This window comes from Heteronotia binoei, chromosome 5, assembly GCF_032191835.1.
Source record: "Heteronotia binoei isolate CCM8104 ecotype False Entrance Well chromosome 5, APGP_CSIRO_Hbin_v1, whole genome shotgun sequence".
NCBI lineage: Eukaryota > Metazoa > Chordata > Lepidosauria > Squamata > Gekkonidae > Heteronotia > Heteronotia binoei.
The window spans coordinates 15829820-15850524 of record NC_083227.1 but is presented as its reverse complement, the minus strand read 5'-3'; the positions used below and the strand labels follow the sequence as shown (position 1 = coordinate 15850524).

The 20705-nt window shown below is 43.2% G+C and overlaps 1 protein-coding gene across 1 annotated transcript; it reads left to right on the top strand.

Annotated features, from left to right (window-relative positions):
* The first annotated feature begins 236 nt into the window (after positions 1-236).
* Positions 237-20062, top strand: LOC132571068 (zinc finger protein ZFP2-like). The gene is made up of 6 exons (XM_060237728.1): positions 237-348; positions 10621-11117; positions 11567-11681; positions 14310-14380; positions 15211-15337; positions 18083-20062. Exons 2-6 carry the CDS (start codon positions 10695-10697, stop codon positions 19672-19674), a joined length of 2328 nt encoding a protein of 775 aa, XP_060093711.1. The 5' UTR covers positions 237-348; positions 10621-10694; the 3' UTR covers positions 19675-20062.
* The last annotated feature ends 643 nt before the right edge of the window (positions 20063-20705 follow it).

Genomic DNA, 20705 nt, shown 5'->3' with positions numbered 1-20705 from the left:
CTGACACTTCGGCTGCTTTTAAACCAGCCCCCTGCAGCAGAGTTACTCCCAAGGAGTCCCACTGAGTTGCACAGGGCCTGGAAATCTGGCTGAAGCGTCTCCCAGAGCCCGGGGGGAGGGAGGGGGGCACCGTTTCCCTTCCTCTGCAGCACTGAAAGGGTTAAGCCCTCGGAGCTGCTTGATAGAGAGGCCGTGCAAGGCGCTGGGGGGGGGGTCGGGAAGAGGAAGGGTCCTTTGCTAAGGGGGGCGTGGAAGGGGTTTGCATTTGCAGGGCGAAGGAGGACTGCGGGAGCAGGGCTGCAAAGAAGTAGTAGCAGCCGCAAGATCTTCGTGGGGGTCTCCGTAGAAGTAAGGCACGGGGGTGGGGAAGAATCATCTTCGAGATCTTGGGAGGGAGGGATCGTTCTCGGCCAGGGTTGCCAACTCCCGGGAAGTTGCTGGCCATGGGGGGGGGGGGTTTCCGGAAAAGACCCAGTTTGGGGCCAGGAGGGGCAGCCATTTTCTCCAGGGAGGGGACTGATCTCTTTCAGCCAGAGGTCTGTTGTAATTCTGGGACAACTTCAGGCCCCAGCGGGAGGTTGGTAACCCTGTTTCCTTCCAGTTTTGTTCCGCTGTGTAAGGTGGATTGGGGGGGTGGGGTGGATCTAAAATCAATGTCTTTTGGTACATGTATGAATCTGACATTCTGTTGCTTGTCATTTTAATGTGATTACACACACACCAAAAAGAAAGCTGCCCCCCCTTTTTTTGGTTGGATGGGTAAAAAGGGGGGGGGGCTGAGTGGGAGAGGTGCGTTTGGTGTAGTGGTTAAGTGCGTGGACTCTTATCTGGGAGAACGGGGTTTGATTCCCCACTCCTCCACTTGCACCTGCCGGAATGGCCTTGGGTTAGCCATAGCTCTCGCAGAACTGTCCTTGAAAGGGCAGCTGCTGTAAGAGCTCTTTTAGCCCCACCCACCTAACTGGGTGTCTGTTGTGGGGGAGGAAGATAAAGGAGATTGTGAGCCGCTCTGAGACTATTGAGATTTGGAGTGGAGGGCGGGATATAAATCCAATATCATCATCAGAATCAGTCTCAGCCCCATCCTGACACCCAGATGTGGGCCCGGTGTGGGGCTGGGGGCTGCCGACTGGTGCCCCAGGCCTGCCCAGCAGAGGAGAGAAAAACTAGGCAAACTCTGCTGCCAAGCAGCAGAGAGCCCAGCCATGCCAGGGAAGGTCATGGAGACGGCAACAGTGTCCCCAATCACAGCACCTGTTGACTCTTCTCTGACTGGCAGAGAGGGGAGGGGCATGCTGGTGTGGCCACACACCCCGGCATCAATATCCCACAGACACAGGGCCCGGAGGAACCAATGGCACCTGGGCACACATCACTGTGAGGATTGTGGCATGAAAGAGGTCAACACGCCAGCCAGCGCCACAGCTGTGAGTTCGAGTACCCCCACACAGCAGTGTTTTGCAAACTCTACACGCAGGGAGAGAACATGGCTGTTGTATCTGCATTGCCTCTGCCCTATTCCTCCACACCTCACTTGGCAGAGGCAGCATAATGCCAAATTTTCCCTCCTGCAGTAGGGTTTCGGTGGAGAGAAAGACATCGTTTTCCAGGGGTGAGAAGGAAAGACCCCCTCCCTGGCTGTCAGACATTGTAACTTATCTGTTTTAATATGCTTTATACTGTTCATATTCCCTTGCCCTAACTAACTCCATTTTGAATGATTCTGCTGGCCCTGTGAATAAAGCCTTGCATTTCAAACACTTTTGCAACAGTTACTAACTCCCCTGGGAAATGCCTAGCATAGCACTTACAAATGTAACAGCTCTTTGAAGATAGTGAGCCTCAAGGTAACCAGCGGGGTTCCTTCCTTGAGAAAGAGATAAGGGGGCCTGGGAAGCGGCTATGGCTTCTCCAAAGTGTGAGAATGGGTTTATTGTTTAGCTTTTGATGTTAGAGGTTAAAATGGCATGTTCTGCTTCGAAATGTATCAATCTCAATCGGTCTTTATCCAAGGCAACAAGTTCTCAAATAAATGGATTAAGCTGCTACAAACTATGGTCCTTTTACTTTGAAGTTCCAAGTCTGACGCCAGCAACACAGGAGGGGGGGGGAGGTGTGTGGTCAGGCCTTGAACATGAACATATGAAGCTACCTTATACTGAATCAGACCCTTGGTCCATCAAAGTCAGAATTGTCTACTCAGACTGGCAGCGGCTCTCCTGGGTCTCAAGCGGAGGTTTCTCATGCCTATTTGCCTGGACCCTTTTTAGTTGGAGATGCCGGGGATTGAACCTGGGACCTTCTGCTTACCAAGCAGATGCTCTACCACTGAGCCACCGTCCCTCCCCAAGGTCTTGCTAAGGGGGATGTCAGCAAGAAGGTTAGGAGGACTGACGATGACTCCTTCATGCTGATTGAATAGCCAGAATGCCAAGCTGTTTAATTGGTTCTCCCATCTCCCTGATGTGGAGTTGCCAACGTCCAGGGAGGTGAAGATACACAATAGGCTGCACAGAGGAATGAAGTTGCAACCAAATAAATCAAAACCACTATGTGAAAAATATATTTACAAAATGTGATTCATACAAGAAAAAAAGTGCCATTCAGCAACCTCATCATTTTACATACTGCATGTGCATGTTTATGCATGTGCACACATACACACACACACACACATATATATATATGTCCAAATCATAAATAAATCCAAGACATTGTGTCCCTTGCGTTAATTGCGTTAACTTGCTGACCAGATGGAGGCAGCAGCGTTCCAATTTTGTGCATAAATTTGTGAAAGATCTGAACATTGTGAAATTCTCTACACATATTCCGCAAGTTCTGCAAGACACTCCCTGGAGGAAGGACCTGGCGCTCCGAAACAGACTTTACACTGCTAGCTGTCTGTTGGAGCTCTTTTTGGATTCATGTCTTGGATTTATTTATGATTTGGACTGATATATGTGCATAAACATATACATGCGGTATATAAAATGATGAGGTTGCTGAATGGCACTTTTTTTCTTGCACGAATCACATTTCGTAAATATATTTTTCACAGAGTGGTTTTGATTTATTTGGTTGCAACATCCAGGGAGGGGCTGGAGATCGTCTCAAATCACAACTCTGGACTCCAGAAATCAATCTGAGAGCAGAAAATGGCTGCTTTGGAGTGTGGACTCGATGCCGTCATTCCCCGCCCTCCCCAGGCTCCAGCCCAAAATTGCCAGGAATTTCCCAACCTGGAGTTGGCAACCTTGTGCATTCAGCAGTTTCTTGCCTCCCCCGCCTCCTGTCCATCCTAGCAGCCCTGGGGCCCTCACTGGGAGAGGCATCAAGAAGGGGACTGAGCCCGACTTCCGGGGAGGAAAATGGCGAGCTGAGTTGTCTCTCGTAACGGGAGCAAGCTGAAGGTCTTGTTCGGGGTAGTGGAGGGCAAATCAAAGCCCACTGCCTACCTTTCTCAGTGAGAGAAAGGTCCAAGACTTGCACTAAAAACTTTAGAAGAGATTTACCTTGGCTGAAAAGGAGCTTTGGAGAAGGGTCCTTTGAGGCTTTGAGGAATCTCAGAAGTTTGCATAATTATCGTCTGCAAGATCTCTCAGAGTCATTGATTTTGACATAAGCTCGTCAGGATCCTAACCTTCTGGGACATTTTTAAACAACTAAAGTTTTGGAAGACCAGTGGAACTTGGATAAACAGAGGAAAAAAGGTACAGAAACTCTTCTTTCACTCCGGAGCTATTTACAGACTAAAGAGACGTTTTAAAGGTGGAAAAAAGGGGAAAATATAAAACTTGCAAGTAGAAGAAGGGAAGGGTGAAGTTTGGACTATTTTAACATAAAAGACAGTGTTAAAAACTGCTAAAAATTGAAGAGAAATCATTGTTGTGTCTACTTACGATTTGTGGAATGTAAACAATCATATTGCGCAGGAATATACTGGAACAGTCCTGTAACTCTACTGAGCAAGACAGGAAGTGCGTCAAGCAATCTATAAGGTTGAAGGTGACAGAGACAGGAAGCAGTAAAGAAAAAAGCCTACTCTACATCATAGAGAAACATCGGCAGCCATTGCTGGGAGGTCCAATTTAAAACATCGTTTTAAAAAGATTTGGGACTTTAAAAATTGACAGAAACGACAGGGAAAAGGGTAAGAAAATAAGAACTATTGACTACATTACTGGTGGGCTCCTGGGGTGATTTTAAAAGGGGAAAAAAAATCCTTAAAAGGAGAAAAAATCGCGGCCGCCATTTTGGATTTTTTAAAGACTTTTTTGTTAAATATCTTTGCTTTGGGGGCTCAGAAACCAGCGAAATTGGGCTTGCTGGAAAGGGCAAGCCCTGCTTTATTGAACCTGACTGTCAGATTTTAAATTGGTGAGGTCAAAAATTTCGTCATTTTTTTAAAGGGGAAAAATTCTTCAAAAATTTATATCTGGGCCTGGGAAGCTCAGAAGAAAACAGAACAAAGTTTAATTGAGAGAGAAAATTTAGACCTTCTGAACTTGGTAGTCAAACTTGCAAATTGTGAGACGGAAATTTTTGGTATTTTAATTTCATCCCCCTTGCTCTTTGCTTAAATGTCAGAGCCCAGGCAGCCCCGAACAAGAGCCCTTTCATTAGAAAAAATGCAAGACCAAATGGAGGCTATGGAAGCCAGGATTATGAAAGGAGTTAAGAAAATGATGGAAGAGTTGAAAGAAGAACTTACTACAGTGATTAAAAAAGAAGTGGATGACCTCAAAAACCAAATTGGGAAAATAGACAAGAAAGTACAGGAGGTGGAGGAGAAAGTTAAAATACATGACACCACCTTGCTGAAAGTTCAAGAAAAAGTGACGATTCACGACTGCAAATTAATGGAAAATCAGCTACGTTTGAGAGGAGTACCTGAGGAAGAGAATGATGATTTGAAAGGATATATAACAAACATAATCGCAGAATTCCTAGAAGAAGACCCTGATAAGACTAAAAGCATGTATGATCACATGTATAGAGTCAACTCGTTATATGCCAAAAAAAATAACTTACCAAGAGATGTTGTTGTAAGATTCATGACAAAGGAAATGGTGGGAAGGATTATGAAGAGAAACTTTGAACAATCATTGATAGTAAGAGGTAGCAGAGTGAGAATTATGAAGGAGCTACCGAAAGAAGTGATAAACGACAGGAGAACATATAAAAAGTTGACAGAAAAATTGAAAGACAATGGCACAAGGTACAGATGGATAATCCCCGAGGGTGTGAGCTTTGAACTTCAGGGGAAGAGAGTCACGATCACAAATGCCCGAGAATTGAGGAGATTTTTTGAAGAAAATAAAGAATTTGCACCATGATGGATTACAAACTATTGTCTTGGAATGTTAATGGACTAAATTCACCACAAAAAAGAAGGGCAACTTTTCATTGGATTAAAAAGCAAAATTGTAATATAATTTGTTTGCAAGAAGTCCACATCAAACAAAAGGATTATAAATTTTTATGGAACAAACAATTGGGAAGGGAATTTTTTTCGTTAGCTGACCAGAAAAAAAGGGGAGTAGTTTTTTATATTAAACAAGACCTGGAGCCAAAATTGGTATTTAAAGATAAAGATGGAAGATTTGTAGCAGTGGAAATAACATCAAATGGGAAAAAAACGCTGTTATTGGGACTATATGCACCTAATGGTGCAAAAGATGTTTTTTTTAAAGACATTACACAACAACTAGATGAGTTGACCTACGATCAAATACTCTTAATGGGAGATTTTAATGGAACAGTTGAGAACTCATTGGATAGATCCGGAGGGAAAAAAAATAGTGGAAAAGAAGGAAATTGCCAAAGTCTTTCTTTGAATTAGTAAAACAGGAAAATTTGGAGGACATATGGAGAAAGTTCAATCCTGAAGTGCGAGACTATACTTTTTTTTCTGCAAGACATAAGACATTTTCTAGAATTGACATGCTATGGGGAACCAGAGATTTAGGTCTTACAACAAGGAAGATAGAGATTTTGCCTAAAATTGGCACTGACCATAACCCAATAATGTGGATTACAAAATTGTCCAAAAGATTGAGAAGATGGAGATTGAATGAAGATTTGCTACAGAACAAAGAAACAGTGACTTTCCTAGGAAAAGAAACTAAAGAATTTTTCCAAGTGAATGATAAAGAATATATTGACTTTCAGACGGTCTGGGATGCTTATAAAGCAGTAATGAGAGGGTTGTTGATTACTTTGAACAATAAAGACAGAAGGGAAAAAGAAAAACAACTACTGGATATTCAAAATGAAATAAAGAAAAAAGAAGGAGAGCTGAGGAAAAGACCAGGGGAAAAAAAAACTCTAAGGGAAATTTCAATATTGCAAACTCAACTAAGACATTTATTAAACAAAGAAGTGGAATGGAATTTGAAAAGGCTTCAGCAAAAATCGTTTGAAGGAGCAAACAAGACGGGGAAATACTTGGCGTGGCAGTTGAAAAAAAAGAGGGAAAATAAAATAATTAATAGAATTGTGATAGATGAAAGAGACGTAGTTACTCAAGAGGGAATAAAAAGAGAATTTTTTAAGTATTATGCCAAGTTGTTTAAAGGTGCTGAAGTAAAGAGAAAAAAGATAGATGAATATTTACAGAAAATAAAAATTGAGCCATTAACTGAGAATATGAGAAAAATTTTGAATGACCCAATTGAAAAAATAGAAATTGAGGCAGCAATCAACGTGATGAAAAATGATAAAGCTCCCGGGCCAGACGGTTATACAGCTAAGTATTTTAAAATTTTTAAAGATGAATTAATACCAAAATTACAGAAGCTGATGAATGTAATAAGAGTCAAAGGGAAGGTACCAAATACATGGAAAGAAGCTGTTATTTCTTTGATACCTAAAGAAGAAAGAGATGTTACAAATGTGAAAAATTATAGACCAATTTCACTTTTGAACAATGATTATAAAATATTTACAAGAATTCTGGCAGAACGTCTTAAGCAATATTTGATAAATTTTATAAAAGAGGACCAAGCCGGTTTTCTTCCCAAAAGACAAATAAGAGACAATATTAGAACTGTTGTAAATATTGTAGAATATTATGAAAGACATCCAGAAAAGGAAGTAGCGCTATTCTTTGCGGATGCAGAAAAAGCATTTGACAATTTAAATTGGGACTTTATGTTTGCAGTGATGGAAAAAATGGAGCTTGGAGAAAGTTTTATAAGAATGATAAAGGCAATATATTCTGAACAAAGTGCAAGGCTGTGCATCAACGCAGATCTTACAGATGAAATGAAAATTAGTAAAGGTACTAGACAAGGCTGCCCGCTTTCGCCATTGCTGTTTATAATGACTCTTGAAATTTTACTAAGGCAGATTCAAGAAGAAAAAGATTTAGAAGGACTACAAATAAAAGGATTTACCTATAAATACAGAGCATTTGCAGATGATATAATGTTTATAAATGAAAATCCTTTACAAGTTACACCTTTGTTGTTAATGAGAATACAAGAGTTTGGGGAGTTGGCGGGACTTTATATAAACAAAGAAAAATCAAAAATCTTATGTAAGAATATGCAGAAAAATAGACAACAAGAACTACAAAGACTAACGGGTTGTGAAGTTACCTCTAAGGTAAAATACCTAGGGGTAGAGATAACAATGAAAAATATTGACTTGTTTAAGAACAATTATGAAAAGCTATGGCGTAAAATAGAAGAAGATATGCTAAAGTGGAACAAGCTCAATTTGTCATTGTTAGGCAGAATAGCTGCAGTGAAAATGAATATCTTACCAAGGATAATGTATTTGTTTCAAACCATCCCTATTGTGAAAGATGCTAAGCAATTTGATAAATGGCGAAGAAAAATTCTGGAATTTGTGTGGGCCGGGAGGAAACCTAGAATTAAAAGGAAGGTCTTGATAGATGCAAAAGAGAGAGGTGGATTCCAATTACCAGATTTGAAACTGTATCATGAAGCAATTTGTTTAGTATGGTTGAAAGAATGGATAACGCTATTAAACAAAAAACTTCTAGTGTTGGAAGGCCATGGAAAGAAATTCGGCTGGCATGCATATTTGTATTACGGAAAAAAGAAAATGGACGGTCTTTTCTCTCACCATTATATAAGGAGCAGTCTATTAAATGTGTGGATAAAGTATAAGAAATATGGTGATGAGAGGAGACCTTTGTGGATAGTGCCGGCTGAAGTGATAAAATTAACGGCCAAAACAGTTAAGGAAAAACAACTATCATACAACCAATTATTAAAAATACAAAGTGGGAAAATAGAATTGAAAACTGCAGAAGAACTGAGTTATAAATATGATTGGTTTCAAATGCAACAAATAAAAAGTTTGATGGAGAATGATATCAAAGCTGAAGGAATAAGGAAAGAACAAACAGAAATGGAAAGAGTTCTGCTTGGAGATAATGAGAAATTAATTTCAAAAGTGTACAAATTACTTTTACAATGGGCTACAGAAGATGAAGTAGTGAAATCTCAAATGATAAAATGGGCAATTAATGTAAATAAAGAAATAAAGATGGAATCTTGGGAATATTTGTGGAAAAATTCTATGAAACTCGCAACATGTCATAGTATTAAAGAGAACTGTTTTAAGATGATGTATAGATGGTATATGACTCCAAAAAAATTAGCAAAGATGAACAATAAGATGCCAGATAGGTGCTGGAAATGTAAAAAGCATGAAGGTTCTTTCTACCATATGTGGTGGACTTGTGAAAGAGCTAAAATGTTTTGGCAAATGATTCAACAAGAGATATCTAAGATCCTGGGATATGAATTCAATAAAGAGGCAGAGACTTTTCTGCTGGGATTACAAATGGAAAAATTTCCAAAAGAAGATAGAACATTAATATGGTACTTGCTCTCAGCTGCTAGGACATTGTATGCGCAGTTGTGGAAGCAAGAAAAAATACCAGAAAAATGGGACTGGACTATGAAAGTTATGTCATGGAGTGAAATGGACAAATTAACAAGAAAATTAAGAGACTGTGATTTAGAACTTTTTAATCGAGAGTGGAAGAAATTCAGAAGATATGTAGAGAAAGAGTGGAAAATAAAAGGACATTGGACAATTTTTGAGGATTAAGATTTTTAAGATAACAATATAACTCTTGAAGGGGGATCTTTTTCCCTATGATTTTTCTTTTGTTTTTTTTTCTTGATAGTTAAGGGTACCTTTAATATCTGTTTTTTTTTAAAAAATAACACTGGCGGGGGTCAAGTAATTGGGGGAGGGGTGGGAGAAAGTAAGATGTGGGGTAGAATGATGGTCTTTTTTTATATATATTAAGCTTTTCATAAGTTGTAGTTATAGTTCTACTACCATATGTTACTAATAAAATTGTTTATACAAAGAAGGGGACTGAGCCCCATTCCACAAACAAACCACACCCCTGGCACAATCCCAGTCTATGCCAGCATCAGATTAACATTTGCCCTAGACAAGCAGGGCACTGGTGTGGCTTTGAGTGGGCATATCTTCTGACACAATTAGCAGCCCTCCAGAGCTGTTCAAGGGCTGGGCTTAGGCTGGTTCCCAGACAAGATGGACTCTGGGAAAGGGTCCTCCTGTTAGGGTGAGTTGGACCTCTCACCACCACCATGTAGGTGCTGGGACTGAGTTCTTGCCTTAACACTTCAGGTCTTTTGAAGAGATGCCTGCGATGGTAAAGGGATCACTAGTTCGTCTTGTCCTTTGAGTACTCCATTTGCTTTAGGGATTAGGCCTCAAGACAGACGGAGCCAAAAGAATGAGAAGCTGAACTTGTAACATCTCTAAAACAGAGACACAACTTTCCTCAAAAAACAAGGTGCCACAACTAAAATCCCCTGGTGTGTGATATAGCAAAATGATATTAATTCCAGTCTACAGACCATAAGGAGCACTTTTGTTCTGAAGTATAGTGTCCAGATCACGTGAGGTGATGGTATCGCTTTACTCTGCTCTAATAAGACCACACCTGGAGTATTGTGTTCAGTTTTGGGCACCACATTTTAAGAAGGATATAGGCAAGCTGGAATGGGTCCAGAGGAGGCCGACGAAGATGGTGAGAGGTCTAGAGACCAGGTCCTATGAGGAGAGGTTGAAGGAGCTGAGCATGTTTAGCCTGGAGAGGAGACGGCTGAGAGGTGATATGATCACCATCTTCAAGTACTTGAAGGGCTGTCATCTAGAGGATGGGGTGGAATTATTTTCTGTGGCCCCAGGAGGTAGGACCAGAACCAATGGGTTGAAATTAAGTCAAAAGTGCTTCCAGCTCAACATTAGGAAGAACTTCTTGACTGTTAAAGCGGTTCCTCAGTGGAAGAGGCTTCCTCAGGAGGTGGTGGGCTCTCCTTCTTTGGAGGTTTTTAAACAGAGGCTAGATGGCCATCTGACAGCAATGAAGATCCTGTGAATTTAGGGGGAGGTGTTTGTGAGTTTCCTGCATTGTGCAAGGGGTTGAACTAGATGACCCTGGAGGTCCCTTCCAACTCTATGATTCTATGATCCACCAGAGCAATTTTCACGTGACCCCAGAGTATATGCAGGTTTGTGATTTTTGGTGGTGTATCTCCATTCTCATTTTTCTTTGTGACATGTTACTGTCTCTATCTCTCCTTCCCTGGTCCTCAGAAGCCTCTCTTCTCGGCCAACTGAATGAAGGCATCTTTCCACAGATGGAGGTGACTCAGTAGAAAAGGCAGGAAATGGAAGAGCAGGACCCAGAAGGACCTGGGACTGGCAAGACAGCAAGCAAAGGCCCCCATCCCACCCAAGGTGGGAGTGGGGTTGAATTCTGGGAAAGAGTTGTACCAGAGACCCTGAGTACAGGCTCCATCACCTCGGATGTACATTGCCAATGCTTCCGGCAGCTCCACTATCATGAGGCCGATGGGCCCCGAGAGGTTTGCAGCCAGCTCCATGGACTTTGCAATCAGTGGCTGAAGCCAGAGAAGCACACCAAGAAGCAGATCCTGGACCTGGTGATCCTGGAGCAGTTCCTGACTCTCCTGCCAGAAGAAATGCAGTGCTGGGTCAGAGGATGTGGACCGGAGACCAGTTCCCAGGCGGTGGCCCTGGCCGAAGGTTTCCTCCTGAGTCAAGCAGAGGAGAAGAGGCAGGCAGAACAGGTGAGGGGATTCCCCCCAGCATACATATTCCCTCCAAGTATATCCAATTTAAGCAATGATATCTGGCCTTATCCTAAAATGTCCCTGAGAGATATTTGTCCAAGCATTAATAATCCAAATGGAAGTCTTTTAACCTACCTCACAGGCTGTCTGTTGGGGGAGAGGAATGTAAGGAGATTGTATGCTGCTCTGAGACTACAAGTGAAGGACAGAAAAAATCCTTCCTTCCTTCCTTCCTTCCTTCCTTCCTTCCTTCCTTCCTTCCTTCCTTCCTTCCTTCCTTCCTTCCTTCCTTCCTTCCTTCCTTCCTTCCTTCCTTCCTTCCTTCCACAAGAGAATTTCTTATTCCTTCAGATAACTCGCCAGATCTGCTGATGGAAGGGTGCAGAGTCTGGGAGAGGTACAGGATGCATTCCATCTTTTACCCCTCTCCTTCACTGCTGTTTCAGATGTGGGCACCACCTGTAAAGAAAGATGCTACATTCCCTGAGGCGGAAGGAGCTTCCTTGGAGCAAGGGCAAAGGACGCAGACCATGGGGCGTGCCCAAGATACCCTCTCCTGTGGTAAGGCCTCATTGTGCCTGGGTGTGATTGGGGCACCCTATAAATGTGATGGGTAGGGAATTCAGGCTAGGGGAAATAATTAAACTCTTCTTCACAAAACACAGTAAATTTGTGGCAATGTCCACTAATAGTGATGCCTTTCAAAGGAGATTTGACGAATTCATGGAAGCCAATTCTTCACATTTGTCAAGCTTGCATATTTCTAAGTGCCATGATGGTTTCTTAGACAGAGAGCAGGCCGCTAGTATCCACTGCCCCCCTCCTTTTTACAACGTTTGGACAAGCAGTAAATCTATCTAGCCCAAGGATGTTTACGCTACAGCCTGGCTGTGAGGTGCCTCTCCCCCAGATTCACACAGACAGTTCTTATCAGGTCTAGAAGAAGTGTGAGAAAGGGAGACGTTTTTAATAGCCTAAATTCCTTAGTAATAAAAGAGATACTGTGCAGTAACCTTTGAACTCTTGACTCAAATTGTATCTGTACACTATCCTTTGAAGTAACCCTATATAGTAACTATGTAACCACGTATACAGTCATTACTTCCAAGGATTCTGTCCTTGGTAAAGCTTATGAGTTTCTACAATAAAGCAACTTTTGATTTAACAACAAAAGACTAATTATCCGAGAAATATCGATGCTTGACAGCATTAATTAAAATATTCATCTCTTGCCCTCCTTCCATTCAACCCAATGAAGAAAGGGAGCCTCCACCTTTTGGAGCAGCAGAGCTCTGAAAAACGCTTCCTTGGGGGAGCGGGGTGCAATAATAATGGAAAACTTTAGTTAATATATATGCTTATAGGGCAACTGGTGGGCTGCTGTGGGAAACAGGATACTGGAGTAGGGAGGGCAGGCTATGGCCTGGCACTCCCCCAGGAGCTTTGGGGTGGGGCTTGAGGCAGAGCTGATGCTATGTTGTTGTTGCGTCTGGCTGAAAACCTGGTTGCGAAGTTAGCATGCCAAGAGGCACTCCGTACACATTGGTATTGCCCTCAAGCAGGGCTTTTTTTTGTAGCAGGAACTCCTTTGCATATTAGTCCACACACCCCTGATGTAGCCAAGCCTCCTGGAGCTTACAGGGCTCTTAGTACAAGGCCTGCTGTAAGCTCCAGGAGGATTGGCTACATCAGGTGGGAGTGGCCTAATATGCAGAGGAGCTCCTGCTACAAAAAAAAGCCCTGCCCTCAAGTCTCCAGATGTGCTCATGTCACATCTGGGCCAAATGGGACAGTGACATGCTATACAGCATCATTTCCTCTCCACTCTCCCCTCCCCCCTCCCCCCCCCCCCCGACTTGAGACAGGACTCACAGAAGTCTGAAATACATCATCAGCCATTATAATCCCTGTGTTGGGAATGAAACCCTGACATGGGTTTATATAAACTCCTGTTGTTGAGTGGTAACTTGATTGCATCGACAGAAAAGAACTTGGGCTGTTCTTTGTAAGTTTCTTCAGTGCCTTGGTGTTGCCTTATATGCTGGGGGAAGGAGGAATCATGACATGTTATACTTTTATATATTATTTTCCATGTATACCATACATTACCACATATACATTCCATATGTTATATTGGCACATCCTCTTCTTTTATAGCCTTTTCTTTCATATCACAGTAGTAACTTTGTTCATTATATGCTGGAATGGCCTTGGGTTAGCCATAGCTCTTATAGAGGTTGTCCTTGTAAGGTCAGCTTCTGTGAAAGCTCTCTCAGCCCCACCCACCTCACAGGGTGTCTGTTGTGGGGGAAGAAGATAAAGGAGATTGTAAGCCGCTCTGAGTCTCTGATTCAGAAAGAAGGGCGGGGTATAAATCTGCAATTATTCTTCTTCTTCTATAAAGGGAGGGGGATAGAGGCCCTTTGTATTCAGTTGTGAATTGCTTAGCAGTAGAATATATGAGACTAACACGAAGGAATGCCATTATCTGGTATCCATGCCAACCTATCGGACTTTCACAGATGCATCTTCCCTTTGAAAACTCACCTTGAACAGTCTAGAAACAATGTAGTGAAATAGTTAAGCTTGGGGTCTTTTTTCAATGATTGTAGCGGGTTAGAAACAATGTAGTAGTGGGTCTAGAAACAATGTAGTGAAATAGTTAAGCTTGGGGTCTTTTTCAATGATTGTAGCGGGTTAGAAACAATGTAGTAGTGGGTCTAGAAACAATGTAGTAGTGGGTCTAGAAACAATGTAGTGAAATAGTTAAGCTTGGGGTCTTTTTTCAATGATTGTAGCGGGTGAAATATTGATGCCTGAATTATAACCATTCAGCTGCCTAAAAATACTCAGACCAAACTAGTGCTTGTAGTTCTGACAGGAGGTATCTTGCCATGTGCATTTGCTCCTGATTTTTCAATAAAAGCTTTATCTGCATTGTGTCAGAGAAGTCTATTTGATGGATTCTGGGCAAAACCTGCCACCCTGAGGCTCACATCTGGGCCAAATGTGAGGGCTTCTATTCTGCCTTTCCCAGAATTTAGTAAAAAAAAGTATTTAGAAAATTGTTGAGTGTAGACAGGGTGAGATTTCTTACCCCTAGGAAGGGGATGTATGGACCAGGGTATACACAAGCAAATGAAATAGAAAGTCTTGGAAAACGCCCTTCCTTTCTCCTATGTCTTACAGGCAGTGAAGAGATGCTGTTGAGCCGTCATCTTTTCAGAGGTGTGGAAACGGCTGCTGCATCTCCAGTCCAGGTAGGAGAGATGAGCAGGGGGTAGCCTGGGTCCCTCCTCCTTTCTCAGGGGGGCTTTTGCTCCTGCAGTTTCTAGAAGGTATTCAGTCGAGAGAGGCTCTGGATGGCACTTCTTTTATCCATCCCAAGTCCTGCGTCTTGAACCTCCGAAGGCTACTGCCTTCCAGTGAGCAGTGTGTACTTTTTTCCCTTTCTCACAATACAATAACTCGTGGACATTCAATTAAATTGCTGAGCAGTCAGGTTAGAACTGCTAAAAGGAAGTCCTTCACCCAAAGGGTGATTAACACATGGAATTCACTGCCACAGGATGTGGGGGCAGCTACAAGCATAGGCAGCTTCAAGAGGGGATTGGAGAAGCATATGGAGCAGAGGTCCATCAGTGGCTAATAGCCACAGCATATTGTTGGAACTCTCTGTCTGGGGCAGTCATGCTCTGTATTCTTGGTTCTTGTGGGGGGGCTACTTATGTCCTGGCCCCACTGGTGGACCTCCTGATAGCATTTGGGTTTTTTAGCCACTGTGTGACACAGAGTGTTGGACTGGATGAGCCATTGGCCTGATCCAACATGGCTTCTCTTATGTTCTTATGTGACACAGAGTGTTGGACTGGATGGGCCATTGGCCTGATCCAACATGGCTTCTCTTATGTGACACACAGTGTTGGACAGGATGAGCCACTGGCCTGATCCAACATGGCTTCTCTTATGTTCTTATGTGACACAGAGTGTTGTAATGGATGGGCCATTGGCCTGATCCAACATGGCTTCTCTTATGTTCTTTTCTCTGCCTGGTGTGACCTCTGATGAGGGAATCTGCTCTTTCCTTCAGGGTCCCTTTTCCTTGGAGGAGGTGTCCGTCTCTTTCACGGAGGCAGAGTGGGCCGTGTTGGATCCAGGCCAAAGAGCTCTCTACACTGAAGTCATGCTGGAGAACTATGGGAACATGGCCTCTCTGGGTAAGGATCTTTCCTAGGTGTCAGAGGTGCAAATCGCTATCATGGTGATGAGGGATGCATTAAAATATGGGACAAGAATACAGTTTTGACTTTTGTCCTGCTATTTGCCCAGGGGCAACTGAGGCCAGTGTTGTGGCCGTCACCCAAGCCATAGAAGGTGTCCTGGCCTGAGGCAAAGGTGGGATGAAAGGGCCTCAGAAAGACCTCAGAAAGGGCCAGATCCTTATTTATCTGTGGTCAGGCTTTTCCAACATGCCTTTTCCCTGGACAGGGTTACAAACATCTGCTCTGACTGTGATCTGGAAATGATCAGTCCCCCTTAAACTGGTTGGAATTGTGCGCTTTGATCTTAACCATGTGTCAGACAGTGGAACTTCAGAGTAAGCAGACTTCCATTGGTTACAATGTTAAGACTTTATTTGATAATCCAAAGGTTCTGAGCATAGATACATTGGAACTGATACTCTGTTCCTGGAGCATAGGTGTTTTAATTAGAAGCACATCAAAGGTTTTCTAAACAAATCTACATTCCCACACCAGAGTGATACATTTCACACATTTGCTTTCCCTTATCTTATTGTGGTTCCCTTTCTCACAGGAACAGCTCTGCTAGCTGCCCCTGAGGCATTTTATCTTCAAAGGATTGTTGCATTTGTTAGTACCAAGGACAGGAATTCACAGCGGGGTTAGTAACAGCTTAACTTCTACTTTGATATGCAAGGCCTCTATTTGGTGTTAGTAGCAAATGTTAGAAAATGGAGTCAGTTAGGTCAAGTAACTCATTGCAGTTTGAACACAGCATTATATCATAACAGTAAGCTTTCCAATGTCTGACACATGTTTCTATCCCTCCAGAAGAAGTCTTACTCCTGTTTCAATTTCTTGCTTTACTTCCCAATATAAGAATTTTCTCTCTCTCTCTCCCCCTTTCGATCCCTCCCTCTCTCTCTCCACAAGAAGCCAGATTTATAAGAAATACTATTTTTGTTTGTTTTCTCCCTTTCCCCTTCACCCTCCTTTTCTGGGAAGTTAGTTCATCATGTGCATTCCATGCATTCTATAAGCTGAGCCTCTTTTGAACACATCAGTATATATTCTCTATGTCGGGAGTTTTATTTTGCAGTTTTTTATGTTGATCATAAGACCCCCGTGGCACTGAGTGGTAAAGTTGCAGTACAGCCGTCGGAGCCCCCTGCTCACAACCTGAGTTCATCATCATCATCGGTTTTATTTATATCCCGCCCTCCCCTCCGAAGCAGGCTCAGCGCGGCTAACAACATAGATCAATACATTAATTTTACAAGATATTTAAACAAAAACTAATTAACAATTTAATTAAAATTCTGCTAAAACTCTAAAATCGATAAAATTAATATGGTGGTGCTATTATACAGATGGTGAATTTTTTAGCAGTTTCCCCCTTAGTCGGTGAAGGCCAATCGAAAAAGGATGGTCTTGCAGGCCCTGCGGAACTGTTCAAATTCCCTCAGGGCTTGCATTTCCTCCGGAAGCTGGTTCCATAGGCGTGGAGCCACAACAGAGAAAGCCCGATCACGGGTGCTCTGTAGCTTTACCTCTTTCGGCCCCAGCAGAAGCTGGTTCAGGTCGACTCAGCCTTCCATCCTTCCGAGGTCGGTCAAATGAGTCCCCAGCTTGCTGGGGGGAAAGTGTAGATGATTGGGGAAGGCAATGGCAAACCACCCCGTAAAAAGTCTGCCATGGAAACGCTGTGAAAGCAACGTCACCCCAGAGTCAAAAACGACTGGTGCTTGCACAGGGGACTACCTTGACCTTTATGTTCAACATATTGTATCTGCTTCTTGAACTTCGCCTGTCTGAATCTGATCCGAGGATAATGGTATAGATGTGATATTATCGGTTTTTGTCTGGGGTGAGGGGGGATTTAAAGGGTTAAGATGTTGTGAATATTTGACTGCATTTGAGAGCCAGTTTGGTGTAGTGGTTAAGTGTGTGGACTCTTATCTGGAAGAACTGGGTTTGATTCCCCACTCCTCCACTTGCAGCTGCTGGAATGGCCTTGGGTCAGCCATAGCTCTGGCAGAGGTTGTCCTTGAAAGGGCAGCTGCTGTGAGAGCCCTCTCCAGCCCACCCCACCCCACAGGGTGTCTGTTGTAGGGGAGGAAGGTAAAGGAGATTGTGAGCCGCTCTGAGACTCTTGAGTGGAGGGTGGAATATAAATCCAATGTCATCGTCGTCTTCTTGTTGTGTATCATTTTTTAAAGTTGAATTAAAAAAGAGATTTTTTTTTAAAAAAGAAATACTATAGTGGAGACAGACAACAGCTGTGCACCCAAAGAAAGGCTGGAGAGTCTGTCAAGAGGATCTCAAGAGAGGATTCCCTTCCCAAGTGAGCTGGCAGAGAGTGGGTATCCTTCACAGTTATGTCAAGGCAACAAACAAGGAATACCCATGGGACTTTTCTGCTTCACTTCTAAGCAGCCCTTAGTTTGGTAGAATTATAAAGCCCGCTGGGTGACTTGGGAGGGGCCTGAACTCTGGAGGTTCGGCAGCTCCTTCTGAGCATGAGCTCAGCTGTGACTCTTGAAAGGCTGTGGTATCCTTAAATCCTGGCTATTCTGGGGAAAGATGGGGGGTTAGTTAAGGTCAGCCAAACTGGACGAGGCCAGAGGGCCGTCAATCCTTTCCCACCGCAGTCACATAGATGCCTTTGGACCTTACCAGCCCTCTCAGGTGCTAACAGTCTCTCTCTAATTATTCCAACAGAGGATGATCAGAGGAATGAGGAGGGTGAGGAAATTTATCAACAATTGACAAATAGACTTAATAATGAAGACTTGAAAGGAAATGCCAGAGATGAAGGCAGACATAAAAGGAAGAAAGACAGCCATTTGGTTGAGAAGAGAGATGGAAGAAAGCGTAATGTACCTTTTTCAAAGCACAATGTAATGAAGAGAAGCAAATCCATTCCATGTGGAAAGTACTTCAAATATAGATCACAGCTTCTTGTGAACCAGAGAATACACAGAGGGGAGAGACTTTCAGAATATGGAAATAAATTCGGGTGGAGTAGCAAACCTCAACAGCAAGGAGCACACAAAGAGGATAAACGTTTTGAATGTTTGGAGTGTGGAAAGAGATTCAGTCGCAGTCGCAGTCTTCAAGAGCATCAAAGGACCCACACAGGGGAGAAACCATTTGAATGCTTAGTGTGTGGAAAGAGATTAAGGACAAGTAGCAATTTTCAGTCACACCGAAGAACACATACAGGAGAGAAACCTTTTGAATGCACAAATTGTGGAAAGAAATTCAGTGTGAGGGGAACTCTCCGAAAGCATCAGAGAACCCACACCGGAGAAAAACCTTTTGAATGCAAAGAGTGTGGAAAGAGATTCAGTCAGAGTGGTGCTCTTCAACAGCATCAAAGAACCCACACGGGAGAAAAACCTTTTGAATGCTCAGAGTGTGGAAGGAGATTCAGTAACAGTAGCAATCTTCATGTGCACCAAAGAACCCACACAGGAGAGAAACCTTTTGAATGCTCAGAGTGTGGAAAAAGATTCAGTCAGAGTGGCAGTCTTCAACTTCATGAAACAACCCACACAGGGGAGAAACCTTTTGAATGCTCAGAGTGTGGAAAGAGATTCAGTTGGAGTGCCCATCTTCTACAGCATCAAAAAACCCACACAGAGGAGAAACCTTTTGAAAGTTTAGAGTCTGGAAAGAGATTCAGTGAGAGTGGCCATTTTCAAGAGCATCAAGCAATCCACACAGAAGAGAAACGTTTTGAATGCTCAGAGTGTGGGAAGAGATTCAGTCGCAGTGGCCATCTTCGAGACCATCAAAGAATCCACACAGGGGAGAAACCTTTTGTATGCTCAGAGTGTGGGAAAGGATTCAGACAGAGTGGTGGTCTTCATTGTCATAAAAGAATTCACACAGGGGAGAAACCTTTTGAATGCAAAGAGTGTGGGATGAGGTTCTGTCGCAGTGACAGTCTTCAAAGCCATCAAAAAACCCACACAGGAGAGAAACCTTTTGCATGCTCGGAGTGTGCAAAGAGATTCAGTCACAGTGCCAGCCTTTTGCAGCATCAAAGAACCCACACAGGGGAGAAGCCTTTTGAATGTTCACAGTGTGGGATGAGGTTCAGTCGCAGTAGCCATCTTCAACGGCATCTAAGAACCCACACAGGGGAGAAACCTTTTGTATGCTCAGAGTGTGGGAAGAGGTTCAGTCACAGTCGCAGTCTCCAACAGCATCAAAGAACCCACACAGTCAGATTCAGTCAGAGTGGCAATCTTCAACAGTATCAAAGAACCCACACAGGGGAGAAACCTTTTGAATGTTCAGAGTGAAGAAAGAAATTGAGTTGAAAAAAATATGTTTCAAAAACTCAGGAGCTTGTAACAGGTTGTGCTTTTAACTTCACAGTGTATTCTGGATTCTACCACCACAGGTTACCCACAGAAATAACACTTCCCGCCTTAACACTTTTTTGTTGTATGCAGCGATAGGTCCCTCTCCAAACCTCCGGGTGTTCAAAACAGTTAAAAGGAGAGAGGTTTTGGTCCCCGAATATTGTGCTTCACTTCTCCCCAAAGTAATGAATGGCAGTCATTCATGGATATAATAGAAAGTCAAAGGACTGGAAGATTAGATTTTGGACTAAATTTGTGGCCTGTTAAAAGGAGGGTATTTTTTTTGTTGTTTCGGCAGTAATAAAGAGGAGTATAGATGCATGCAGCCATCCTGTGGTTTTTCATTTGTACTCCATTTCAGCATGCATTTCTTATGACTCATGTAACATTCCATAAATAGTGTTTCCTTATTGGAGAGCCAGTCTGGTGTAGGGGTTAAGTGTACGAACTCTTATCTGGGAGAACAGGGTTTGATTCCCCACTTGCAGCTGCTGGAATGGCCTTGGGTCAGCCATAGCTCTGGCAGAGGTTGTCCTTGATAGGGCAGCTGCTGTGAGAGCCCTCTCCAGCCCCACCCACCTCACAGGGTGTCTGTTCTGGGGGAGGAAGAGAAAGGAGATTGTAGGCCGCTCTGAGCTTCTGTCCTTGAAAGGGCAGCTGCTGTGAGAGCCCTCTCCAGCCCCACCCATAACAGGGTGTCTGTTGTGGGGGAGGAAGGTAAAGGAGATTGTGAGCTGCTCTGAGACTCTTCGGAGTGGAGGGCGTGATATAAATCCAATATCTTCTTATAGGCCATTTAAAGTAATGTGAGATTACAATATAGCAGGCACGCAGCTGATCTTTACATCCAGTGACAGGGGGTGGAATCCTAGCAGGAGCTCTTTTGCATATTAGGCCACACACCCTCTGATGTAGCCAATCCTCCAAGAGTTTACAAGGCTCTTTTGGGTAAGCTCTTGGAAGATTGG